Below are 27650 nucleotides of genomic sequence, written 5' to 3'. Positions count from 1 at the left end.
CTGCGACAAATAATGCATTTTGTGATGTAAAACGCTAATTGCTTTAATAATACAATATTTAAACTATAAAATATATCTCTTTACTTACATGTATCTATTTAAATATATATTAAACAAGTATTTTATAAATTTGAGTTTTATAAATGCCATCGTAAGGCTTACTGTGGTCGTCCTTCACCTAGCTGTCTTTAGTAGAAACACTATGTGTGTGTGAGCTGTGCCTGTATAAGTAAAGAGGGCATATTTTGGAAAGACAGAGGCTGTATTATGACGTATGAATTTCAGAATAATAAATATTAATTTAAGGACTTATTGTATAGCTTTTGGCATGTAGTTCTTTTTACCCTTACTATTAAAATTAAATTAAATTATAACTTCAGTCAGTTTCTGATGCTACCGAACTCCTCCTCCCAGGAGGTGGATGTCCATCAAGTTTACCCAGCCGAACCAAAAAGGGTTCCTATCGTAACATCACTAATATTCCTTTTTGATGCCTACACATAATTTGATAACGTCAAAATACATCCTTTGCTCTATAAATTTGATTTCCAAACGTAACTCTCGATCATATATTAATGTGTTTATATGTACGCACAGATTACGTCGATCGATTCCCGGACGGAGACCTCCCCCGGTGGAACTTCACGGATTTCATGCACAGTTTCATGATCGTATTCCGAGTGCTATGCGGAGAATGGATTGAGAGTATGTGGGACTGTATGTTGGTCGGCGATGTCTCTTGTATACCTTTCTTCTTGGCTACCGTCGTTATTGGTAATCTTGTGGTTAGTATTTTTTACTTTTATTACACTTGCTACCTTAATAGAGGTTTAGGTCACAACGCCAAATCTACCAAACGCAACGTGTCATGGGTTCGATCCTCGTACGACAAGCATTTGTGTGATCCAAAATCGATTGTTCTGAGTCTCTAGGTGACCTCCTCGCGACCAAAAGATTAAATTCCTTTGTACTAGACTTCAGACATATCTTGTTAACAGTTAACGTTTTTGTGACTTACTGACGTATTGACATTTTTAGTCTACCTGTTTACCTTTATTTTCCCTTCGAATCCCTACATTGCATTTGCAAACTACACGAAGTATCTTACACATATAATAAAACACTTCCCTTAACCACATTTCAGGTACTTAACCTTTTCTTGGCCCTGTTACTGTCAAATTTCGGTTCATCGAGTTTGTCGACGCCAACTGCCGACCAAGATACCAATAAAATAGCGGAAGCCTTCAACAGGATATCAAGGTTCATAGACTGGGTGAAAAGAAACGTCGCCGATATTCTGAAGCTGTTGAAAAATAAGTTGACCAATCAGATAGCGATCCACGCACCCGGTAAGATGTGTGATTAAATAAAGACTCAATGAGACGATGCGAATATCGTGCGAGTTGCCTTACATTGCGCAGTTGTAAGGCTCTGAGATTATAATTGATCGAAAAGTACGGGTAATGTAACGCAAGTCGTGCAATGTTTTCGGTATCGTTTACATGAGTCTGATTGCCCGTTTGGTGTGGCATGTCGATGTTCTTCTGTTCCTATACCTAATGTAGATATTGTTTGTATGTAAACTGTCTTTTGTTCCGCCTTGTGTTGAAGTCCTTCAGTTTGACAGAATTATAAAGAAAGTTAAATATGATTGCCATGAGTTGATTGACCGTAATAACACACCTGTCGTATTTATTGAGTTACCTCTGAACAATTAAATTATTTGCAATCTTTTTTGTGGTAGTTGGTGGAATACTTTAAAAAATACGACTTCATTAGTTGTTTGCAATCAACGGCAAAAAAAACGTCTCGAAAAATATTTAAATGTAAAATATCAGTGAATCCCGGTTGGTGTTGTAGCATGATTTGTTAATTAATAAATGTTTGATATAGCATGAATTGTATGTAACAAAATATTTGATTGCGTGTTGATATATTGTGACCACTGTGCGTTGCCTGAGCCCTAGCGACCCAAGTGTAGAAAGCAGACCCTTTTATATAAATGTCGTGTGTTTGAGTCCTCGTCATACTGTTGTATTCATTCTGTATCTATTCCTCTCATTTCATACTCTCATTACAAGTAAAAATATAATTCGTCCAGTCCAATACTGAATAACTTAATGACTTTGTCTTACTGAAAATAAATCATTTCCAATTATGATTCTCACTTGAACCTTTTTATGATATTTCTCAACGGTTGCACGAACATGAGTTAGTTTTGGTGTACATACGTAACGTTAATAATAGCGTTGCACCATAGGAACTCTAAATCCTACTCGTTAAAAAGAACTTAATCCAAAGTAAAAATGTTTTCTTTTACATCAAAAATGTTAAATTAGGTACGTTTTTTTGTTTAATTGCAATAAAAAGTTGCAATAGCTTCCGTCCGTAATGACTTCTATAAAGATTGGTCATTTTTTTTTTTATTAATGTCGTACCTACTTCATAAAAAACATATAAAATGGTAAATCCGCTGTCTGCTCTACGTAAAATGTTGTCATCTAGCGGAAAACGACGTATAGCCGGCCTAAGATTCGTGACCATTTGAGAAAATGCTTTCCGAAAAGTCTTGGAACCGAAACTGTTACGCATATCACAATTATTCACTCATTTGCTTCTAATATGACTGTTGCTACTCATGTAATTTAAGGCTTTTATGTGTTGTATGCATGTGTACTATCTGTCATTTCATATCATCTTAACATTATCATTGTTAAATGTGCACTTTTGATGTTGTTTGTTTAAAACTGTAAGTATATCCTAAACATGTCTGTGTCCTTATTAAATAGTAGTCAGATGTATGCAGTAATATTTCAGAATTCAATTGGAAATTCAATTGTTTGGTAATAATAATTTTCGTAACGAACTAATACAAAATTGCTTAATCAGAATATAAATTTCACTAAATATCTTGCTGAATATCATATTATTATTTGTAATCACAATCACTTGGTACAGAGGATTTAAAGACAATACTAATTCTATCGAGATATAAGAATTATTCAAGTTATCCTGGTCTGATTTCTATGCTTGGTCGTCGATCGTCGTGAACGCACCGTGGGCACATCGTACGGCACGTAGGCTTAAAGGCGGCATTGTGTGGCCGCTGTGTCTCCTCAGAGCGAGTCGACAACGAACTGGAGCTGGGCACAGACCTCGACGACGCCGTATTGTACAAAGACAAGAAACTAAAAGACCAAGTAGAAGTAGCTATAGGTGATGGTATGGAATTCACGATACCAGGTAAACAACAAGTCCTAATACGATAAGTTATTTCGTCGTCTAACCGATAATACTCACCCAGATGTTTGTGTTCTAGGTGACAATAAATACAAGAAAGGAAAAATGTTGTTAAATAATATTAACGCCATAACAGATAATCATAGAGACAACCGGTTAGATTGTGAATTAAACCATCATGGTTATCCTATACAGGTAAGAAGAGATCGAACAGTATACAACTTTGCAATGAGAAATGTAGCTATGTATGTATCAATACTTCATGGTAATATTTTTGTTCAGGACGACGATACAATAAGTCAGAAATCATACGGCAGTCATAAAATTAGGTCATTCAAAGATGAAAGTCATAAAGGCTCAGCAGATACGATAGACGGTGAAGAGAAGAAGGATGCCAGTAAAGAGGAATTAGGTTTAGAAGAAGGTCAGTAGAACAAACATTCATAACTCGTATAACGAAAAAACTAGTTTGATGGTATTGTTAAAATGTTTGATCTTATTGTAGAAATGGTTGAAGAAGAGGAAGATGGGAAGCTTGACGGAGGTCTAGGCAAGACAGACATTATAGTAGCGGCTGACGAAGAGGTCGTGGACGACAGTCCCGCCGACTGCTGCCCCGAGCCCTGCTACGCGAAGTTCCCATTCCTCGCTGGCGATGACGAGTCACCGTTCTGGCAAGGCTGGGGCATGCTCCGACTGAAAACTTTCAAACTCATTGAAAACACGTATTTCGAAACGGCTGTGATTACCATGATTTTGCTCAGTAGTTTGGCTTTGGTAAGATATTTTAAAATATTTCTTCGTCTTGTTCCATAACTTTATATGATTCTTGTACCTAATAATATTCGTTTTCTACAGGCTTTAGAAGATGTAAATTTACCACATCGACCGATTCTTCAGGATATCTTATATTATATGGATCGTATCTTCACCGTCATTTTCTTCATTGAGATGTTGATCAAGTGGCTTGCCCTCGGCTTCCAGAAGTACTTCACAAACGCTTGGTGTTGGCTTGACTTCATTATTGTCATGGTAATATACTGCTTTAATATTATTCTTTATTACCCTTGAACTAACAGTTTCTTTACAGATGTCAAGGCAACAATCATTGTTTTGACTATCAAACTAAGTCAGGATACATGTAATAGGTTTAAGAGCGTAGTTTTATTTAAAGGACTAATCAACATATTTGAAGCTGAAGAGATCAAGTAAACCATAAAGTATCCTGGATTTAATTATAACTAGGTGTAAGATCTATGTAGCAATATAACGTGAATGATTGATGTGGCGTTAGTTGTCGCTCGTAAACCACGGCGCGGTGATGGCGGGCGCTGACGACATCCCGGCGTTCCGTTCGATGCGCACGTTGCGCGCGCTGCGGCCGCTCCGCGCGGTCTCTCGCTGGGAGGGCATGCGCGTGAGTACGCGCCACCTGGCGTGGCTCGTCGCTGTCTGTGTCGGTACTGTTGCGTTGCACATCGAAACAATAAAACCAGTCCAAAAAAATATGTGTCTTGAATCAGAATAAATAACTAAAGCAGACAAGTCCAGCAAAAAATACCAATATTTCTCTGGAGCATTTTATTTCTGAAGTATTCTAAGTTTAAACGAAAAGTGTACACCAACATTGACCTTTTAAACTGAATATTAATTTATAATAAAGTTTTTATAAAATGTGCTAGATGTGCAACGCAACTCAAAGCGTGCAGCTTTGATTGTTCGATGTCTATGGCAGTGGAACCTCCGATCAGCCTCACCTCGCTGCCTCGAGCTCTCGATGTCGTGCTGTTTGTTAATGGATACCGCTTCTATGTGACTCTCTTACCCACAAACCCTGCTACCAAATACTAAGGCAATATAGTGAAGAGCCTTCACAGAATGACTTGAAATCCTTATATTTTCAAGTGCATGAACCAACACGACTTCTGTATTGGTGTTGTTGTACGAGATGGTGCTGTTTTCAGGTAAAAACAATTATATTTTTCATATTGAAGAAAAATGATTTCCTGAAAATGGCACATTGTCTTGAATGCTGTCGATGTCAAAAGCATAATATTTATTCGATATTATTTTGTTCTCAACATTTGATAAAGCTTTATTTGTAGGACATCAGAGAAATCAATGTCCAGTTTTACGTGTAGCCAGCGTCCGATATCTTTGATGTCCTCAAATTGGCCTTGTGTACAAATGTATTTAACATGTGTTTTCACCTTCTTCTTACTATTTTTGGTTGATGTCTGCGTCTTGAATAAGGTCGTCACAATATTTTCTATTCCTTAGATTTGCCAAAGGTCGTGTTTCTTCAACCGCTTTTTATGGTGGTTATCTGATTTACAAATCGTTATAATGGTCTTGTGTTATTGTCTTTTTAGGTCCTGCTAAAACGTGGAATATATTGTTGTATAATAAAATGGTTGAAATATAAATTGTCTCAATATGCAACCCTTGATTTCATCAGGTCTCGCTTATAAACTTCGTAGCGGGGCTTTGTGGCGCCGGCGGCATTCAGGCGTTCAAAACGATGCGAACGCTGCGCGCACTGCGCCCGCTCAGAGCCATGAGCCGCATGCAGGGCATGAGGGTACGTACCGCCCTGCGCCGCCGACAACCTCCACACTAGCGCTCATCCATCCACCACACACTTCGCTCCACACTTCACATTCACATTTCTCTTTCAACTTCTATGATCATTATTTTACATTATAATATTTCCAACATTCAAGTATCGGCTCCTGTTTTCGATATTTCTGCATCAATCACTTGATCTTATTGGTTTTAAATTGTTAATTTGGACAGTTGTTACCAATCATTGGCAGTAGTCGATTATCGATTTAATTATTATTAGAGAATCATTTTGAAGTGGTCGGTGGCACCCCTGAATGGCTTAGTATCATCACTGTTCGTCATAAACCTCTCTTATAATGGTTCAATTGGATTTATTTTAGGGGAGATATTCATCCATGTTTTGGTCTACTTTTCTATTGGTCTTATTATTATTACTAGCTAGAGTAGTGTTTTGTTATTACTTAGTTTCTTGGAATGCTAATTTATATTCTGCACCTTAGATTTTATTCTTCTTGTATCTTCATCGTACGGGCGGCAAGTCGCATGTGTTAATTACTACTAGTTCATACATTGTGGATGGCTAACTTAGACTAAAAGGTAAGAGTAGTGTAGTTTATATATTGCTTTTATTTGTGCTTCAGTGTTCGATGTTATGTTAATAAATTATTCATTCTAGACAATGTAGATATTGACCAGTCTCATTCAGATCAGTATCATTTACATAATCACCAAATCAATCAAATAGTAAATCAAAGTAACTTGAACCGCTACATGGTACTTGCACTTGACTAAGAACTTGCTTCGGATCAATTCTTTGCTCTACTAAACAAACGTGATTGTATGTGAGTTCAGTATGTGTTAAGGCTTCTCCTAGTTGGTGAGTAACGTGTGTGTGTGGTGACAGGTGGTGGTGAACGCGCTCGTACAGGCGATCCCGTCCATCTTCAATGTGTTGTTGGTGTGTCTCATCTTCTGGCTGATCTTCGCCATCATGGGTGTACAGCTGTTCGCTGGGAAGTACTTCAAGGTGATTATTGAATCTATAATTATGATTTTTGCAAAGTTATGACTTGGTTGTTCAACATACTATAACATTGTCATCGAGTTAGCTTTTTCGGTAACACCTTAAAATGTGATAAAAACCAGTTGCTTTAACACCATATTCTTTTATTAATTTATGTAACTTACTTGAACCTAAACCACACATTCATGAAACTCACTTTTCTTTCTTCTTCTTTTCTCAGTGCGTGGACCTGAACCACACGACGTTAAGCCATGAGATCATCCCGGATCGGAATGCGTGCATCTTAGAAAACTACACCTGGGAGAACTCGCCGATGAACTTCGACCACGTCGGCAAAGCCTACTTATGCCTCTTCCAAGTGGCCACCTTCAAAGGCTGGATACAGATCATGAATGACGCCATCGATTCCAGAGAAGTAAGCTCAAAATCATTTTGTATTTAGTTTTGCAAGCTGTCTCTAAAATTGTTAAGATGGATATTTCCCACGTAAAGCAACACAAGAGAAAAAAACTATCAACGGCTTAATGCACGGGGGCCAGCCTAGTTACCTATTAATGCTCATATCTTTCATTTCAGGTGGGCCGCCAACCGATCCGCGAGACAAACATCTACATGTACCTTTACTTCGTATTCTTCATCATATTCGGGTCATTCTTCACTCTCAACCTGTTCATAGGAGTAATCATCGACAACTTTAACGAACAGAAGAAGAAAGCCGGTGGTAGTCTTGAGATGTTCATGACTGAGGATCAGAAGAAATACTACAACGCCATGAAGAAGATGGGTTCGAAGAAGCCGTTGAAAGCCATCCCAAGACCGAAGGTAAAATTCCTAAATTATCGACTTATAAAAACTGAGTATAACTAACAAATGTTCTGTGAGTGATTGATTTTCCAAAGAAGAAATGACAATGGCTAATGTAATAATGAGACTTGCGGAATTGTTAAAGTTACTAGTGTAACGTTACTTTTTTAAATCTTTGTGACAGCTATGAATTGCTGTACTACTATTATCTACTAGATATTACAAAACGAGCTCGCACAAAAGACTTAAAATTAAACCATTTGCTATCCAGAAATGGTTGGAGTAATGATGACCATAACTTGCGTTACTTTTTCCGGAGAATCACCCACCTACGGGGTATTTGTTCGATTGTTGATAAACGATGAAGTTTTCAAACATCATATAGGTAACGTTTTTCAATTGTTTTATATCATTTGTCTTGTTCCAGTGGCGGCCGCAAGCGATCGTGTTCGAGATAGTGACTGACAAGAAATTCGACATGATCATCATGTTGTTCATCGGTTTGAACATGTTGACCATGACGCTCGACCACTACCAGCAATCGGAGACCTTCAGCACTGTCCTCGACTATTTAAATATGATATTCATCGTGATATTCAGTTCAGAGTGCCTACTAAAAATGTTCGCCTTACGCTATCATTACTTTGTTGAGCCTTGGAACCTCTTCGATTTCGTAGTAGTCAATTTCTCAATTCTTAGTAAGTATAATTCATTCGAAATATTCGTTTATAATGATTACTACAGGTTCACTCATGTTCTCCTTCTGTTTCCAGGTTTGGTACTCAGTGATATTATAGAAAAATATTTTGTGTCACCGACTCTACTGAGAGTGGTGAGAGTAGCGAAAGTCGGTCGAGTGTTACGTCTCGTGAAAGGTGCAAAGGGTATCAGGACGTTATTGTTCGCGTTGGCCATGTCACTGCCAGCTCTGTTCAACATTTGTTTGTTGCTCTTCCTCGTCATGTTTATCTTTGCTATCTTTGGAATGTCATTCTTCATGCACGTCAAGGACAAAGGTGGCCTTGATGACGTGTACAACTTCAAGACCTTCGTGCAGAGTATGATCCTGCTGTTCCAGGTCTGTTGGCTTGTGTAGTCACTTATTATGGACATTTTCTGTCTGTTCATATTCTCCACTAATATTGCTGTGTTGTAGATGTCGACGTCGGCTGGGTGGGACGGTGTGCTAGATGGCATTATCAATGAGGAGGAGTGTGACTTGCCGGACAATGAGCGAGGTTACCCGGGCAACTGCGGCTCGGCGACTATCGGCATCACCTATTTACTGTCCTACCTCGTTATATCTTTCCTCATTGTTATCAACATGTACATCGCCGTCATTCTCGAAAACTATTCCCAGGTAAAATATTCCTTATTACTTTTTACCGTTCACTTGCTTTAGTATAATAAGTCCCTTTAAAGTAAATATCTATAAATCTTAAACTGTCACTGTCTTAACTATATCTTGTCGCATTCTGCCCACAGGCGACAGAAGACGTGCAAGAAGGTCTGACAGATGACGACTATGACATGTACTACGAGATATGGCAGCGGTTCGATCCAGATGGTACGCAGTACATCCGCTACGATCAGCTGTCCGATTTCTTAGACGTATTAGAACCGCCGCTGCAGATCCACAAGCCTAATAAATACAAAATCATATCGATGGACATCCCGATATGTCGCGGCGACATGATGTTCTGTGTGGACATCCTCGACGCGCTCACCAAGGACTTCTTCGCGAGGAAGGGGAACCCCATCGAGGACCCCGGCGACCTGGAAGTGGGGCGGCCGGACGAAGTGGGCTACGAGCCCGTATCGTCGACGCTGTGGCGCCAGCGCGAGGAGTACTGCGCGCGGCTCATCCAGCACGCGTGGCGCCGCCACCGGCGCGCGCACGACGAGCCGGGCGCGCCGCCGCCGCACGAGGACGGCGCGGAGGGCGCGCCCACGGCCGTGCTGCTGGACGCCGTGACGCCCAACGGGCACCGCGTGGTGCTGCAGGCCGGCGGCGCGGCCCCGCGCGCGCCCGACGCCGCGCCGCCGCCCGCGCCGGTCTGACCCGCGCTGGCGCTCGCGCTGCTGCCCGCGCTGGTCGACGACGCGCCGCTGCCGCTGCCCGCACCGCTGCCCGAGCTCCTGAGCCCACCCAAGCGCACTTAATTATTGTTTACGCTAGACGTGTCGCGTGTACATAGTAGCGGGCGGGAGCGACGCGCGCGACCGGCGCCGCCGCGCGTCCGCGCCGCGTCCCCCTGGACGTTGTTCTTTCGCGTTCTAGAGACGTTCGACGTGTTTACTGGAGTGTTTTGTATTCGCGTGGCCGAAGCTTAGTGATCGTTTGTTTTGCGACCGATGTTCGCGCGCGTTCACCGTGTTCTGTCGTTCCGATCCGTATCCGTTCGTTGGTGTTCGTGTTCGGACCTGTTCCCGGTGAGTGGAGCCTGCGATCGGAGAGGATCGTTCTCGCGAGCGTGCCCTTTTTTATTCGTCACTAGTGATGTAATGTAAGGTATTGGATAAAATTGAGGAAACTCTAAAAGCTTATTTTTGTATTCGATGAATATCACTGTCTATCTGTAAAATTCTAAAACAGCTGTACTTATAAATATTGTGAAGTTCAATGATTTGTTACCGATTGTGAGATATCATTTTACTTCCCCAAAATGGTGTCGAGCAATAGCACAACTAGTTGTTACCGGGTACTGTGTGTGCAGTGTGTGCAGTGTGTGCAGTGTGTAGTGCCGGTAGCGGTGCGGCGGAGGCGGCGCGCAGTGACTCGCTTGTTACGTTCAGCTTGCCAGTTGCCATATCACCGCAGCATCGATGTAGCACTCATGTTACTCCTACGACTCAGCCTTTGTTTACATTACATACATTAACGTCAACGACTCGTCCGCATTATCGGGCGTTAGTATAATCGTATCTAATAGTCGCTTAAGAGAAGCAATGGCTACGCCGATTCATATCAATTTTGTCCGAATAGTTTTTAATAGTTCCAATTTGTAAGCTTCTCACTGTACCGAAATGGCGCATGTCGCGTCTGTCTATACGAGGTCGGCTGCCGTCGACACCTCGGTTATAAGAGAGTTTAGAGAAATTTTTGCAACGTTATCTATATAAGCTTAACAAATCAGCTGTGAAATCGGTACCAGAATTCACTTCCGTCCTAATTCAGTACGCATCATAGGAATCGAGCCATTTTATGTAACGCGCACTTTCCACATTACCTAGTTAATGTAATTGCCTTCCCCTGATTACATTAGCTGCAGGCGCGCGCCGATCGCAGCTCGCGGCATGGCGCGGCCGCGGGGACACTGCGGCTGGCTTTGACTCGTTGTATCGGAATGGACATTTGACTTAAACGACACGACTTGCAAAGCGCAGACAACAACACTCCATATGATTTCTAACAGTTATAAACAAGTCAATAAATTTTGGGATAGCACAAGATAACTTCGAGACTTTTTGATCTCTAAGAACGAGTACTTACTTAGAACTGTTGGAGGTCGTGGCAAGTGATGTAAGCGGGCAGGTCTCCCGGTGACGTCACACGCCGGCTCCGATCGTCGCGTGCTCCGCTATATAGTACCTTTATCAGATAATTGCGAGCGGGCTGGTACTGCTTCGACGAGTGTTGCTCTTGCAGATTACATTTTGACGATGTTGATAATGTTTAACGTTCATTCACGATGTACAACCGATTCGGCTACTTGAAAGACATCACTGTAATTAGCAATAAGATAATATTGATATACCTAAGAGATCGAACGTCCCTTACCGAGTAAGGTAGATATTATTGAAGTATTGTTTATTTTTCGATTGACATCTCTCTAGATAGACGGAGGTCGTGAGCGGAGGCCGCTCGGGCGGCGCCGCGTACTCACGACGGTTCACTTCTGTGACAGTATTGTCTTTTCTAGCACAACAGACTAATAAATCATTCAATTTTTGTAATTTAACTTTGGAAGTGGTCAATTTTCTACTACTCTGTAAATATTGAGAGCTTATTGCCGGGTAGATCCCAAACCGCACGTCGCAACACGTAATTTATATTATTATGTCTACTATCTATTGATATCAGCGATACGTAATAAGCTTGAAGCAATAACGTTAACGTGTGCTCGACGAGAGGTTTCGCTTTTCATTACCTTGTACGGAACATGTCACCGAATACTTGTGTGTCGGTTATTTTCAATTGGTTTACATAAAACGTGAAAGAGTTCTGAAGTGCAAGACAATTCTAAGTGTTGCAAAGTTTAAAGAGTCAGTGTATCGTAAACTAAATGAGACGCTTACCGTTTTGCACATATTTTGCAATAATTATGGTTACAAAATAATGATTATGTAGATAATTTAATAAATAAATTGTGCGGGGAGTGAGCGAGCGAGATTCCCCGTCGCTTGCGCACGCTCCGCGCACCGCCCCGAGGCGTCGCGCGCGTCGCTCGCGTCGGTCGCGCTCGTCGCGCGGCGGACTGGCGACACTGTTGCGTTCCCTCTCATTGCGTTCTGTTACGTCTGACGTTACCTTTACGTTCAACACAAGAGTAACTTATCTGAGAGCCGTGTGGAGCGATTCACACTCTGTCCTTTAATATATATAATATTATATTGCGCTTTGGAAGACTGATCGGATAAGATGATCTTGAACATTTGTTTTAATGTCCTTGTTAACGTGTTTGTAAAAATCGAAAGTCAAAAACTGTAACTTAAAGTCACGTAAGTATTCTAAGTTTAGAAGTATGATTTAACTCGACAATACTGATACTCTCACCTAGTTAGTACTGTGTAACACTCGCCTATGTACACCAATTGTTGATTACTAGCTACCTATATAGTGAATGTGAATATAAATATGATTAGCCAGTAAACGTTTAACAAGCTAGATAATTATTTGCCGTACAATAAAGTCAGTCAAGAAATCAGAATTTATTTGAATGGGGATTTCTTTGAAATATAAACGAAAGCGAATTTATTTACAAAATAATTGTAGTAAGGGTTCGGAATCCTATTTCCCGTTTAAGATGTGTAGCGTATAGCGCTGCAGTCGACCGTATGGCCCACTGGTGTACACGTACCTAATCAAATTCTGATTTCTTTATATTTTAGTCTTTTTGTTATCACAAAAATGCAACTGATGATGTATAAGCATTTGTGTGATAGAAGAACTACGATCTAAGTGTATTTATTGTTTGAAGCTCCTCGTAGCGTTAATGTTGAGCTTGAAGAGTTCCATACGGCTCTGTACGACATGGGACTATCGAATGTCGTCACTTTTTGTTGGTGAAACCAAAGTTATATCTACTATTAGGCATATTTGCACAAAGAAGTTGTGTTTAATTAAGTTTAGACAATAAGTTATAATATCATTGTATTGTTTATTTTAACTATACTTATGACAAAAAAGTGAGTTCAGTTTGCTGAATGATAGAGGTTTAATTGAGTATTTATTATATATATTGTTGAAGTTTGTACAAAATAAATTAAGTAAACGATAAAATATAGAACTTGACTGCTTTGTTCTGTCGTTTTATTTTGACATACATTTATGAATCTATCCTCGATCAGTAACTGTTTGATAAATCAGTTTACAAAGGATAGAAACATGAGTCCCCCAATATCCTAGGTGTTCAAATTTCCATCTAGGCAAGCTGCATTCTAACCAATCCGGCCTTAACTTGATAAATTAAATCCCAACAGATATTCAGGGCGTTTGGCACATGGACTAACGCCAAACAACAATATCCTAAAAAATAAAATATTTATTTTTAGATATTAATGACCTTCGTTAAAATACCTAATTAAAAAAATATATCTTTATAAAGCCTTGACCTAACATGATATTTGATTATCTTTATTTAAATAAGGTCAAAGTCATGAGATAAAATCATAAATAATTAGCGAGTCAAGGGTTCACAACATTTTTTCTTTTTATCGTTTTAAAAGAGTTATTGGTGGGAAAAGTTTAATCTAATTTGAAATTATTGTTGAAAATATTATTTAGTTTATCACAAAACACACCAGATTGGACTGTGGCTGACGCAGCTTAGGTTGTATTTCGTTATGCTAATAATAAGGATACAGAACCGACTTTAAAATAAATAACGTCAAGGCTTCGTTGAGAGAAACTTAACGCTTTTTTACGGGACCAAATAGCTATTTCACGTTAAATTAAAGATCTCGAAAAAAAGACTCTGACGCATTGAGTTCGTACTTCTCATTGAAGTCGGTTGGAATGCAAACGTAAGTTTTGTGATATTGTCGCTTAGTATCGCAATAAAACTGAGGTTCTTTATCTCGACCTTGACCTATTTTACACTTGTTATGTAAACACAGTTTAGTTAGCTGACCTGCCCTTAACTACAACCCCACAATCCCCCGCGAGGTCAGCAAATAAAACGGCATTGTCTATTTTTATTTATGTTTTTTATTAATAATATACAAAACTTTCCTATACATTTTTATAAATTACAAAATGTCATGAAGTTTTTGGATATACTAGTATGTACCTAACAACCTAACTAGGGCGGCAAAATATAATATTCATTTAGTCTTTATTCACTTGTGTTGATTTTACATTGATATAGAAAACATTCCGAATAACTGAGTTGCGCCCTGAAACAAAAACCTTATGTTATTTATTTGAATACTATAATACGCGAATATTCCAGTAGAAAATTCTATAAATTCATCGATGGTTTTGGCCACTTGAAGCAAAATTCATTATATATAGATTATATTTTCAGAAGGAAAATACTGCTTTTCTGCGTTAATTCTTTTCTTAATTCACACAAATAAAAAACGAAGAATCTCTTTTACGCTTGCACAAAGTATCGGCATTGTGAAGTGGGTATCACAATTTATTTAGATACCTACTTAAAACATGCAATCTCAATAAATAAACGACTGATTTATTTCAGCGGTATTCTTATTCATTTGGTTATTTTAATGGTTGTATTACATTTATTTTAGGCGCGTTTTGTTTTTTTTAACTGATATTAAAAGACAACAAGATTGTTAACCTTTTTTGAAGTACCTAAACCAAAGAGTATACCCAAGTGGGTTTTTTTTTTAATATATGAACGACCTAAGTTTATGTTCATATTAAATGTATCACTCACCATTCTATTGCTAGGCTTTACTAGGTCTTGTAGGAGATGGGGCCAGAGCATCCCTGCGACAATAAACCACTACTTGTAATTATTGAATAAACACGTAAGGGTTACCTTCTATACCAGAGATACTCAACCTTTTTATATCAAGCGCGTTTCAGCCATGTTATTGGGCCGAAGTCAAAAACTTTTTAGCGGACTTAATTAGAACGTAATGGGAGGAAAAGAAACAAATGTTTTAAAATATTTTTTCAGCGGGGTTGAGTATAGCTGCTCTATACGAATGTACTATCTGTAGAAAGATAATCGTCTACTGTTTAAAATGTAATTCGAACTACATTACCTAAATTACAACAAATTACTCAAGTACTTCGAAGCATTTAAATACATTTTTAAATGTCTACATCTATTTTAGGCAGCATTACTTAACCTGTCACTTTAATTTGATATTTCAGTGTTTCTCTCTCTCTTTAATTATTACATTAGTTAAATCCAATCGTTATACCCGATATAAGTGTTCACGTAAACACTGTCTCCTTTTTAACTGACATAACGAAAATCTTTAGCATTAATAAAAACTGTTCGAGTGTATGGAGAAGACAGGACCTGACAGGACAGGAATTTCATTTCCATATATGTTTTCACTTAATATTTTCTATTGACGTTAGCAATTACGAAAATGACACTTGTCACTAGCTTTAGATTAAAAGCAGGGATCACGTCATTGATCTGTTTGTAGCGCGCGTAGCAAATTAATTTTGAAAGGGATCTTTAATAAGTTTTAGTTCTACACATGTTTAAATATAGTTGCCAAGGTATCGTAGCTTTAACGTACTAGGTCAACTCGCAACATATTTATCAATTAATAAGTCGTTTGCCGACGTACTTGTTTTGTCTGTATCTTTGCTACGAGGCGTAGCAATTTGCTACATAGTTTGCTACATAGAGAGTAAAAATAAAAATAATAGAATGCGAACTTTTAATTAGCTTTTAAACTATTAGCAAATAGAAGGGGTTTTAGAATTGCAGTTCAGGAATCATCATCAAAATATTTTTAAATTTCGGTTGAACTATTGATACTTTTAGAGCAAATTTTAGTTTTCCCATTAATTCTTACGTTCACCTACTCACCTGTAGTTAAACGTGTTAGCCCGCCATTCTAAATACCTCTGTCCCTTGTCAACTGCGTACCCTGTGTCAATTAGTAATTTCATATTAACCACATATTTTCTCACTTTACTAAGGCTACGAAAATCGATATTAAAAAAGACCGACTACCCAAACAAGGGTACTTTTTTGTTAAGAGCCTGAAGGTTGGAGGGATAGGACAAAGGTAAATAACAAACTTCCATTCGATGTTACTATTTTTATTTATTTTTATTTCCATCTTAGTCTTAAGACAACTGTGTCCTTAACATAGGCACACATACAAGATGCTTGTCAATACATAGGTATATTAACCATATAAATATCTATATAGCATCTATATGTACAATAGTATGTGTGTACCGAAGCCCTCCGTTAAGTAGAAACATGGTCCAGTGGGAGCGGGGCTTCCTACCTAGGGTACGGCGTCCACTATGTGAGCGGCCGCACAGCAAGCTTCTTATAATAATTCACGACATTTAACTGGCAGTGCAACTGACTTGTGCACATTTCGTACCACAACTCACAGATATTAATCGTTAACAGATATGTAGCGCGAGAGTTAATTTACAATAAAGCTGATTATCGCGAATCGAAATATTTTCAAAAATAGTTATGTTGATTTCTCCGTTACGATATAGTGCCGAAATGTTTCACAGCGTCAATATAATTGTGAACTCGTCCTTATTGCTTTAGAGGTACGGGTTACTGGTTCGCGGCTCTTAATTAGTAACTACACCTTTACAATACCAGTCATTAATTTTATTGGAAATATTTATAATTACTTATTTAAATATTGTTTGCAGTGTGAGCAGCGCGAGACGCCGGTCGCCGGGCTGTCGGCGGGAGTCGGACCGCCAGCCGGGACCGGCCCGGAAGGGGTCACCTTCCTCACGATAGAGAATAACTTGATCACAGAATTAAAACATACTAAGTGCTGGACTAACAGTTTCATATTGATATACAGTACTCTAATAACAAAAATAGGATTTTTGGTAAAAATATTTTTTGTTTCTTCTTAACCGATAATTATAATCGTTATTATATCATATTGTGCTATTTTTTTATTAAAAGACTCGTTTAATCGAGGTTAAAATCGACAAACGAAACAAACCACCGCTATGTGAACTTATAATACATCGCAATATTTTACATTACCATGAAAATGAGGTCGTAATAATACAAAGATTCAAACCTTTACTACACTAAGCGATTTACACGACGCTAAGACGATTTAAAATATCAAAATGATTAATATTAAAAAAAATATAAAGACTAAGTTTTACAGTCGAAAAACATATGTAAAATGAACTCTATTTAAAGTAATAACAGGAGATCTGAACGTTTATAATGTGAGACGTTATGTTCGAGTAGCATTGTATGTTTGGAGTACCTAGCTCGGAACTAAACGCTGCCGTCACGAAATCACATCATAACCGATTCGATGGCGACCTCTTTGTGTATCCTGCAATATTAATGGTCCGCGATTCGATACATAACTGATCCATAAGGCAAATTTTTAATAAAGCTTTATCATGACCATAATGCAATATATAAGTCCGGATAATCATAGTAGAAATTAGTTACCGTTAATTAAATCAAAACGAGGACCACCAATTTCTGAATAAATTGAAACAAATACAATGCACGTGAAAATAATAACAATCAAATCATTATTTTTTTATGGGATGCCACAAGCGGAAAAAATTTGTCTACACGCAAAGATTTGCACAATCTCTTGGATAACAAAATGTTAGTCACGAAGAAGAAAAACATTTCATTCCTCAAAAAAAAAATGTTAACAATTTCTTGTGAAAAATTTTCATTGCATTTTACGGCATTTCATTATCGGTCTATGTACAATCAACATCAAAATTTAGAACATTTTTTTATTAATTTTGCTATATTTGATAGTTTTTGTTTTTGTCACTTTGGCGTTGACTGTACATTAATTGGGCATGTTTAATACATCAGATTGTTAAATGTAATGAGATCTAGGCTCTCGCTTGTTAGTCATACACGCTCAATTTTGTTAGTAACACCTTATTTATACATGGACAAGTCAATCTCTTTGAACACGGGCAGAAGTTTAGACAACAAATCAAATACAATATTTAAGTTCTATAATAAAATAATTTTGTGTAAATTTTGGTTGTAATTCGCACTAATAACAATAAGAAAATCACAAGTAATTTTATTTCAATTTAATACAAGGTTTTTGATAGTCGTTGTTTTACTGCCCGTGATTTAGTACCAAAGTTTGTTTCCCCTAAGGCGTAAAATAACCTTTATTTAATTAATCTAAAGTCTATACATAAATACACTGCTTAAATGTCAACAAGCCTGAAATCATATCGCTTTTTTGCTCCAAAGTTGGTCAAAATGTCTCAAGGAAGTGTGAACAGCAATTTGGACTTTTTAGACAGGACTTGCGAGTAACATGAACATATTCAGCAGGTCTTTAAATGTCAGAGCTTTTGCTATCTATTAATTGGCTTCCGAACGAGGTGCACTATAAATATAAAACACTTATAACACGAAATAGAGGATTAGATCTTTTAATAAAAGGCCGGTTTCCGAACAATAAAAGTTTATATTAATTTAAAAAGAAAAATGTCATTATAACTTGATCAGTACAAAAACTACGGTGTGACCGTAGGATTCATGAAGTATTAACTATAATTATCAATAGAATTGTGACTAATTCAGTTACATGAACAAATCAAACATATGTCTGGTCCAAGAATGGATTACTTGTATTCATTTTAGAATCTATTTACATTTTTTTTTAAACATCGTTTTTTTATATTTATTTATGTTTTTTTTTAGATGTTTACGATTTTTCTAACATTTGGTATTGGGCAATCAGAATCCAAATAGTTTTACACAAACAACAATCCCGTGCGGCGTAATGCCATCCGGAAGACAATCGTTTTAATTACATAAAAATTAATTATAGCAATGGTATAAGTCATCACACTAGCATCTTTATTGAGATATTTATATCTATATTGGAATTGCTTATAACTTTCTTAATTTCGATCAAATAGAACTATAGGCAAGACATTATCAGATAAAGCTGATACAGTAAAAAAATACTATTGTAAGTATTCAATATTCATCTGATAATGTTTGTCTGCTGGCAGAATTAGTTAATACTCAGTGACGGGCTATGAGATGGATCCCGGTTGAAAGAAAAGTATATATAATGTGATTTAGTTCGCAGCTTTTAGTCTAGTGATAGAAACAAGAGCGTGACGCGGGAGGTATAGTGTGTGGGGCGGGGCCGGCGCGTGAGTGGGCGGGGCCGGGCGCGTGTGGGCGGGGCCGGCGTGTGTGTGGGTGCGTGTGTGTGTAACGGACAGAAGGCAAGTTACTCTGTGTAGTCCCAGCAGTCCTTCTCGTAGCCCTCGTGCACGTGCTCCAGCAGCACCTTGCGCCGGCTGTCGCAATATCTGCAGACAATAACGATTAAAGTTAACACTTGCATCCTAGTCATTTGTCGTACGACAAGGCTTAAGTTAAGTCATGTAAAAAGGTTGTTGACTACGTTACTGTTCTTAAACTTGAACTGCGATATAACACAATCCAACAACGAAATGAGTAAGTAAAACCATCTCCAAAGCTAGGTAATAGAGGTAACAATGTAGGTAACGAAAACTGTGAGTGGGTACGTTACCTATACTTATCCTGGACTTTCTGTTTGATGTCGGCCAGGTTCTCACTAGTGATGTCCCGCTCGAGGTACTCGGAGAGCGTCTCGGTGGCGGACTCGAGGTCGCGCTGGTTGTCCTCGAATATCACGGACTGGTTGTTCTTGCGCAGGTAGTACGCGAACACGTATGTGTACATCAGAGTCTGCCGGCATTGGCACAGGATGTCTACCGCCTTCTTCAGGAATTGCACCTATTTACAGATTATGTTGTACATTTATTGTTACTTTAGATTTTACCTAATAGCCGAGATGCTACTATCTACTTGTTCCATAGACGAGGAATTATGGTTTTTATTTTATTTTATTACACAAAAAGTGCATGTCACAATTTTTAATTCAGTCAATATCAAACAACTCAATGATATCGTTCATTCATACATTTATCAACATTTCTTTGATTTAGATAGTTGATAAGGTAACATCGGAATGATATAGGGGAAAACCAAGAAATTAATCACGATTTTTCAGGCAGCTACACACTTAGACAAATACAATTACAATAAGCAACTGAGCTATACATTTACACACATGCCAGACTACTGACAGATACAATCATAGGAGCACTACTTCTAATCTACAGCCTCTACAGCATACTAGGATGACGACCGTGTTCAAAAACAACATTATGATAAAAAACCCACTAAGATATTATGCTGTCTGTTGCACCTTTTCCTCATAGCTACAAACCTCAGGAAGCCGTGAACAATAACCTCATTTTCTTATAAACATTTAATTTAATTATATATATTAATTCTTAGTATGCTACAAGATAAGCCTATATTGAATTTTGATTGTGTGGGTAAGTGCCTCAAACAGCATGATATCATAATATGATTCTTCTTAAATGTAGTTTTCAAATCCGGCTGTACATCTAGCAATGTTTGTAGCGGAGAACCGAACACACCTCAATCCAGCTCATGTTGTGCTGCTGCATTTCCTCCATCTTCTCCTTGACGGAGGCGTAGAGCTTGGACTCGAAGCGCAGCGACTGCATGTGGTTCATGTAGCGGTTGCAGTAGAACAGGTAGCGCTGCAGCGCCGCCCGCGACCGCTCCTGAGCGTCGCGAGCTGCCTTCGCTTCGTCTTCATCGTACCTGGGTAAGATTTTGCGATGTTAAATTGATCCCAAAAGCCAACATCGAACGACAACACTCTTCATTTATCGTAAATGCATGTTATGCCTTATAAGACAGGGACGCAGTTTTGCATTTGAAGTTTCATATATTTACAGCAGAGATTTCTAAGGACATGTTTTTCAACTATATCAATAATTCAATGTGGTTCCGCGGTTTATTTCTTTACTTAACTTACCTACTTATTTAATTGTAACTATTATTTTTTTCTATTTTATTCTATTCACGTCACAACATGACAATATGTTTTAGCTATCACTAACACAGTTTTACATATCTCACCTGTTACAGTTGTACCAGCTGCTACCGTGCGGTTCCCAGGGCCCGAGGCAGACCCAGCAGAAGTCTGCCTTGCAGTTCTGGTTCTTGCACACCATGTGGTTGCAGCCACCGTCCTTCTCGATCGTCACGTTGCATTTTGGGCACTCCTTCGTGTTTGCCGCTATCCAGTTGGACGTTTCCGAATCGTCGTCACATTTCTGAAAGTGTTGTGTATAAGTTGTATGGTTGTGTAACCAACAAATATAATAAAGATTGTATTTGTAATAAACAAAAATCGACGTGAACACTAGAATACAAAAGTTTAAATTCAAATTCCTTGTTTAAATCTATTGATGATTGATATTTTCATGACAGTGTACACGGAGGTATTCCTATACATTGTCATAGTGAAAACATTTGTAGTTGTATTTATAACCGACTAGGGTTGGCAACAGATATAATAAAAAGCGCAACAATTTTTAAAATATCATCTCTTTAAACATTCGATTTTCTTTGAAAGTTTAGAGAGGAATTAAGAAAGTAGATTTTCGTGGTTGCTGGCAATAAGTAATATACTAAAGCTATTGTACCTTGATCCACTTCCTGAGCAGGCAGCAGCGCACGGGGTCGTGCCAGTTCTCCCCGCAGGCGAAGCAGAACGTGTGTCCGCAGCGGCACGTCACCGGCGCCGCCTCCACGTAGGCCACCTTGATGGCGTTGCTGCAGTCCGGGGACGGACACCAGCGCAGCAGTCGGTTACACTGCGTATACCAATGAAAGAAACTTTATAATCTTAAAATTAAATTCACTTATATTTAATAGCATTGTATTATAGCAGTTGTTAAGTTAAATACTAGGTAGACTAATAATTCTGTCAGTATGATAGTTTGGAAACTGGGGGTTCCGTTAAAAATATGATTTGTCGTTAGATAGGTGCGTTTTGTATTTCTTATGTGTATGTACGTGTGGTATTCAATTTCTGAGTATTTTTAAAGCAAAGCAAGACAATTATTTAACGTAATACAAGTTAATCTGTATGACGTAGATAGAAGCGTGCTAATACGAGGATTAGCGGCATCGGAGTAACTGGCCTTTAATACCTGACGCATCTGATAAAACTATGAAATCACTAAAACTATTAATAATCATAGAGTTAACAAATATTCTCCATTTAATTAGGTCACAACATTATGTATTTACTACTAGAGAATTTGTTTTGCCATATATTTCCGCACGCAGTAGCCAGTATTGTCTACAACTAACAAATAGGTTAGATTAGCGCCACTCTCTCACAGAAAGGCACATTGTTACCGCATTTCACACGGTTTGACGATTATTACAGGCCTCTCACCAATTAAAAGTACAGTATTCTCACATTGAACATACTACATTTCTATTACAACTGGGTCAAGTAATTAATTACTGTATTACATAAAATAATGTTTTTAGAAAAAAAAATGTATTTAGGCAACAAATGCCAATTTTTGAACCTGCGTCTCCTGGCTATTCGTGCCAGAAGTATTAATAACCAGAACTCGCAAATCCGAGTCCTGTCTGCGCTTTGAGTGTTGTCATTTATAATATAATTTAATTGCAAATATTATCCGATTCGCAAGTTGTGTTAAAAGTGATACAGATGAAGATAGGATAACACGGAGGCGCAACTCTTTGCTAGGCGTCGTTCTTAAATTCTAAATGTAATAAATGTCAAAAATAGTAGCCAGTTTAACGACTGCCTCCCTGGTATGCTTTAGTTCATTTAATATGCTGACAATAGGGCCATACTTGTGATGTCGGGAACCACTTTTCTTTATCCTGCTTGGATAATAGTTTCTGTTACTGACCTCAACAAAACTATTGGTGATGATGTGTTGGTACTTGAGCTTGACTCGCGGGTCGCGTACCAGTCGCATGACGGTCGCGTCGTCCACGAGGATGTCGCACGCGTGAGCCGCGCACGCTATTGTCTGACCCTGAGGTAAACAACACAAACATTAATATTTGTCATTCAATATTACAAAATATCATGAAGACCCTTTTTATGGAATCATTAAAGATAACGACACGGAGGGGTTTTAGAGAAATAAATTGTATGCTGTCAAAGTGAAGGCAAAAAGAGCCACAGTTGTACCAGAACGCATATTCCGTGCGTTTACTATTGCTTTATTTGCCCAAGGGTACACAGACTTTTAAAATAAACTTTTTGAGAATCTTACTAATCAAAATATACCCCTGGGCATCCTTATAGAAAATAGCGTTACATAAGCACAAGGCTCATAAACATCTATAACATATACGCTTATTTTGATATACTTATCAAAAATAAGTAGGAAGATAAGTTCTGATTCGTGATGCTATATTTGGGTCTGCCTAGTTTAACATCATTACAGTAAAACACAATAGAAATCTAATTATCAATTAAAAATGAGCACCGTCATGACATCTCGAATTCTCGCGTCATATCGATAACATTGTGTTAATTCATTCAGTATTATTTCACGTCACATACCTAGAGTAGATAACATGTAAAATGAGAAAAACAAAAGAGTTTTCGCTCGCAAACAATGCGAGACAACAAAGACAAATAAAGTGTTTCTATACGACGCGCGTTCTCAGACGATATCGGACACCGTCGTACTTAATTCGCTAATTAATTATATACTTTCTTGTTTAGCAAATCTGTTCTAATGATTTGCTATGTGTTTTAACATGTAGGTATTGTGTGTCACATTATATAAGAAAGTTTCTGACTGCATTTTTGTATGTCTTTAAATTTCTATCACACGTTTGGACTTATTTTGTGGGCGTGACAACCTATATTAACACATAAACTACATTTCATAGGGGAAAATATGTGTTGCCGAAGCACTGGCTATTACGAAATAAGACAAAAATAGTTTCTTTTTCCCTTTCCTGAACGATTATGTGCTAACAGGATAATAAAATTTGAACATGGCGATCCAATTTTGTGAAGCAGCTTCACAAAATTAATACACATAAATACAAATTCATAAATAAAAGAGAAAATTTGATGGGAACACTTACAAGGCCCTCCTCCATTATTTTAGTGGTTAAATATTCACACCAACATTGTGTGCAAAATCTGTGGCCGCACTCCAGACCCGTCATCATCTGAAAACATGAATATATTAAAGCATTTGCACCTGAAAAGATGACAGAACATCTTAGAACCAGGGACCTATTATGAAAACATATGCTTCATTCAAGCGTATTTTCTACTGAACTACCGGATTGACAAGAAGACACCAAAATACAACCTCAATGCAATTTGAGTAGCGTACAGAACTAGATACAGCGGCGGCCTTACCCATTGCGATTTTAATTTGGTCTTAAAATGACTGCGGAATTCCCGTAGCAAATCGAACTTCGTCAAAAATCGAACGAACTTTTTTTAGATAGTCTTAGTTATGAATATGTTAACTAACTAACTTTACTTTAATTTTTGGGGCGCGAGGCCCCTGCAAGAGCGAGGCCCCGGGCGGTTGCCTCGTTCGCCACGCCCTAAGGCCGCCCCCAGGGCGAAGACTAGATCTATCCAGACATCATGTCATGAACAGATGATTTTAATATTAACGTTATTTTCCAAATTACTTTTATAATTAAGTATGTACCCAGTAACATATTTTTTATGTCCTAATAGTTTCAAGAACAAAAGTCGTAGATTACATAATTCAATAGTGTTTAACTGATAACATTGTTATACACATCTACTAAATGATCATAAACATTAGAGTTGATTCACTATCAATTCAGCTGTTCACTATTCAATAAAACCTGCTTGACAAGATTAATTAGACAATGTTTCATAGCATTTGTGTTTGAAGCATATTGTGTTTCATCTAAACAAAAACAAATACTACAGAATACACTGTACTGTACTATAATAATACTGCAGCACAAAAATTTCCATTAATATTCAGGAATACTTTTTACTTGTAAATATAAAAATATTAAAAACAGTAAAAAACGATCCATTCCTCAAAAACACGAACTTCGCAGTTGCAGAAATAAGGTTGTCGAAATGTTAATGTTCCATTGATTAACATGAATGCAAGGTGAACAACCCTAGTGTTGTTGTTGATAACTTATCAGTCTTATCTATATCCTTTGGGGCAGATAAAAATAGGTAATAATTACAAACAATAAACTTACAGAGGTTGGTAGGACTGAAAAACATATTTCACATTCTTCTGTCCCTGATGTTGATATCCGTCTGGGCAACTAAAACAATAGATTTTTATTTAATATAAATTAAACCTGAAATTTTCTAAATCAATAAATTACAATATTATGTACCATCTTTTTTCAAATAAATATGAAAGGTATTGTTGTCATGCATACAGATATTATGAGCTTAAAAGGAAAAAATACTCGAGGTACAAAGGTTACATTTATAATAGATGATACAACTATGCATAACTTATCATACAATATTTTAATATCAGCATTTTTCAACAACAAAAATGACGAAAGAAACTCAAAAATGTAAGGTTATAAATTGTGAACTTGACATATTTTACTTTCATATAAGAATTGTACAAATATTTATAAAGCTATCTTCAACAATATCAAAGGCTTTATCATAATAAGACCATTCAAAACTAGCACCAGAAGTCTTTGTTATAACAGTTATACAAAAAGGAAAACAACCACCATTCAAATTTATGGGGTCAAGGTTTTTCAAAGTTGAAGAGTCCTTTGGAAACTTTATAAGGCTTCAAAATGAAAGAAAATAAGGTCTCTGTTTATAAACAAAGAATATGGTAACAAAAGTGTTCATAACCTTGAATTTGTATTAGAAAGCTTGTTTTCATTATAGTATTGTGACACACTAAGTGAGAACATACAAGAATGCCACGTAATAAAGAATATATTATTACTACCTTTTTATTGATTATGGTAGAATCTTCAATTTAATAGAAATTTTAAATGTAAAAATTAACTCAGTATATAATTTAACAAAAATATGTATGGCTAGTGTACCTAATCTAAGTAATTTATCTCATGTCTTAAATATATAGCTCATGCTTTTCAAAACAAAGCAGAGTGCAAAATTTAAAAATATTTGTGATTAACCAAGTATGAAGACAAAAATAAACATGTATTATATACAGTAGATGGCTTTACATAATGCTTATAAATTACATAATATATAATACTGTAAAACTAATATAATAAAAGTATGAATAATAAAATGGCAGTAACAAGCAGCTTACCTAACTTGTTAGCATTTTTTACATAATAATTGTAACACAAAGAAAAGTATTTCATATCAACTGATTTTGTTTAGTAACATTATATATGTTGACAAATAAACAATAAATATTTTAAATATTATTAAAAGTGTACACAATATTCATACCTTTGGCCTTTGTATGACTGGTTTCCTGAATGGATTAATGACTCTAGCCTCAGAGAACAACTGGTCTTGGTCCCCATCATAGAATCTTTCCATGAGCTTTTCCTTGTCCCATTTAAAATGGTTTAAAAGTATGCGGGTTGTTGTTGCTGGTATCTGAAAAGAGGTTGCATGTTAACAACAAAAAGGTTTGATACAAAGAATGTGTGATTAGACTAAAGTAAGCTACATTAGGTCTCTGATATTAAACAATGTCATACTAATGATAAAAAGTATGTTTTATACTGTTAGTATTTACTGTTTATGATTTTGATTTGTATGATAACATACAAACAGTTTACTATGTTAGCATCAGGTAATGACCTACCTACTCATCATTGTTATGAGTCACTCACTCTACATGAGAAATACCTTTGTTTCTGAATTTTCATTCAATCAGTGTGTAAAAATTTCATAGAAATATTTAAGTTTACTATTAACATATATAATTAGATTATATACAACATCACAGATAACGAGGAAAATACGTTTCCTGGTATATTTTATAAGGAAACTAGGTTTGTGGAACAAGAGTGATTAATCAATCTGTGTGCATTACCCAACTTTATTGGTAACTATATCGAGGTAGCACATAACATTTCACCATATCAAACACAAATAAATTGGAATGCCACACAAAAGAATCTATTGAAGTACAACAGTGTACGAGTAACCTCATTCGATTAGTCCATTGTTTACCACTAACATACTGACCTCGACAACAGTGTTCACTTCTTTGATGCAGTCAACCATATGCTGAACGATTTCCTCCGTAGATAACACCTCGTATCGATATTCCTCAAGCTCCGTTTGTCGTTCCCGTGTACTGTGTGTCTCAACGTCCATTGCAAAGTCGACATCGTCTCCGCTAGACTCGTTCCCAGAATCCACATCGTCCTTTGTGTCATCTTCGGAGTCCATCGCCGAAACTTTGACTAAATATGTATACTAGATAATAAGGGTGCAGCCAGAGTACGTCTAATGATGAAATAATTACACCTAAGATTTAGGAAAGGTCAACAATGAAGAAAATAGTTCACCCGCGGGCTGCCAAAACCTCTGACGTATGGACAGCCTAGGGTTACCAAGTTCAAAATTTGAAAATCCCCAAATCGCATTACGCCATCCATCAAAATATTTTTATTATGATGGTACGAAATTAGGGAAGTGAAAATATTTTCTCAATTTTAGCAATAAGATTATAAACGCTTTTTACATACGAAAAGTG

At 37.3% G+C, this 27650-nt stretch overlaps 2 protein-coding genes across 4 annotated transcripts in view; one reads left to right on the top strand and one right to left on the bottom strand.

Annotated features, from left to right (window-relative positions):
* Positions 1–9694, top strand: part of LOC113503476 (sodium channel protein para) — an 88759-nt gene extending 79065 nt beyond the window's left edge. Inside the window, exons 22-36 of the mRNA XM_026885475.1 lie at positions 598–785; positions 1145–1349; positions 3121–3243; positions 3320–3435; positions 3523–3664; positions 3746–4017; positions 4099–4272; positions 5699–5821; positions 6710–6832; positions 7050–7244; positions 7406–7651; positions 8061–8331; positions 8407–8711; positions 8790–8993; positions 9119–9694. Of these exons, the coding sequence (XP_026741276.1) occupies positions 598–785; positions 1145–1349; positions 3121–3243; positions 3320–3435; positions 3523–3664; positions 3746–4017; positions 4099–4272; positions 5699–5821; positions 6710–6832; positions 7050–7244; positions 7406–7651; positions 8061–8331; positions 8407–8711; positions 8790–8993; positions 9119–9694 (3263 nt within the window). The remainder of the gene's footprint in view (positions 1–597; positions 786–1144; positions 1350–3120; positions 3244–3319; positions 3436–3522; positions 3665–3745; positions 4018–4098; positions 4273–5698; positions 5822–6709; positions 6833–7049; positions 7245–7405; positions 7652–8060; positions 8332–8406; positions 8712–8789; positions 8994–9118) is intronic.
* A 4349-nt stretch (positions 9695–14043) lies between these two features.
* Positions 14044–27503, bottom strand: LOC113503471 (potential E3 ubiquitin-protein ligase ariadne-1). Of its 3 annotated transcripts, XM_026885460.1 has the most exons (12): positions 27137–27503; positions 26387–26539; positions 25177–25245; positions 24049–24135; positions 22848–22976; positions 21594–21764; positions 21025–21221; positions 20514–20703; positions 19574–19800; positions 19272–19349; positions 14758–14810; positions 14044–14251 (listed from the first exon to the last, which is right to left on the bottom strand). In XM_026885460.1, the coding sequence occupies exons 1-11, from the start codon at positions 27341–27343 to the stop codon at positions 14768–14770; spliced, it is 1551 nt and encodes a 516-aa protein (XP_026741261.1). In that variant the 5' UTR covers positions 27344–27503; the 3' UTR covers positions 14044–14251; positions 14758–14767. The 3 variants fall into 3 exon arrangements, with proteins under 3 accessions (XP_026741261.1, XP_026741262.1, XP_026741263.1); XM_026885461.1 differs by lacking the exons at positions 14044–14251; positions 14758–14810 and adding an exon at positions 15881–15940; XM_026885462.1 differs by lacking the exons at positions 14044–14251; positions 14758–14810 and having other exon boundaries at positions 16100–19349.
* Positions 27504–27650: the final 147 nt, after the last annotated feature.

Source organism: Trichoplusia ni, chromosome 19, assembly GCF_003590095.1.
Source record: "Trichoplusia ni isolate ovarian cell line Hi5 chromosome 19, tn1, whole genome shotgun sequence".
Lineage (NCBI taxonomy): Eukaryota > Metazoa > Arthropoda > Insecta > Lepidoptera > Noctuidae > Trichoplusia > Trichoplusia ni.
The sequence above is the reverse complement of the archived record's forward strand: the minus strand, read 5'-3'. Positions and strand labels throughout refer to the sequence as shown.

Excerpts from the sequence above, each read along its gene's own strand:
- LOC113503471 (XM_026885460.1), bottom strand. The coding sequence starts at position 27,343 with ATGGACTCCGAAGATGACACAAAGGACGATGTGGATTCTGGGAACGAG. Across the intron at positions 26,540-27,136 it reads AAGTGAACACTGTTGTCGAG|ATACCAGCAACAACAACCCG; the intron begins GTCAGTATGTTA and ends ACCTCTTTTCAG. Across the intron at positions 24,136-25,176 it reads TTTCAGTCCTACCAACCTCT|ATGATGACGGGTCTGGAGTG; the intron begins GTAAGTTTATTG and ends TCATGTTTTCAG.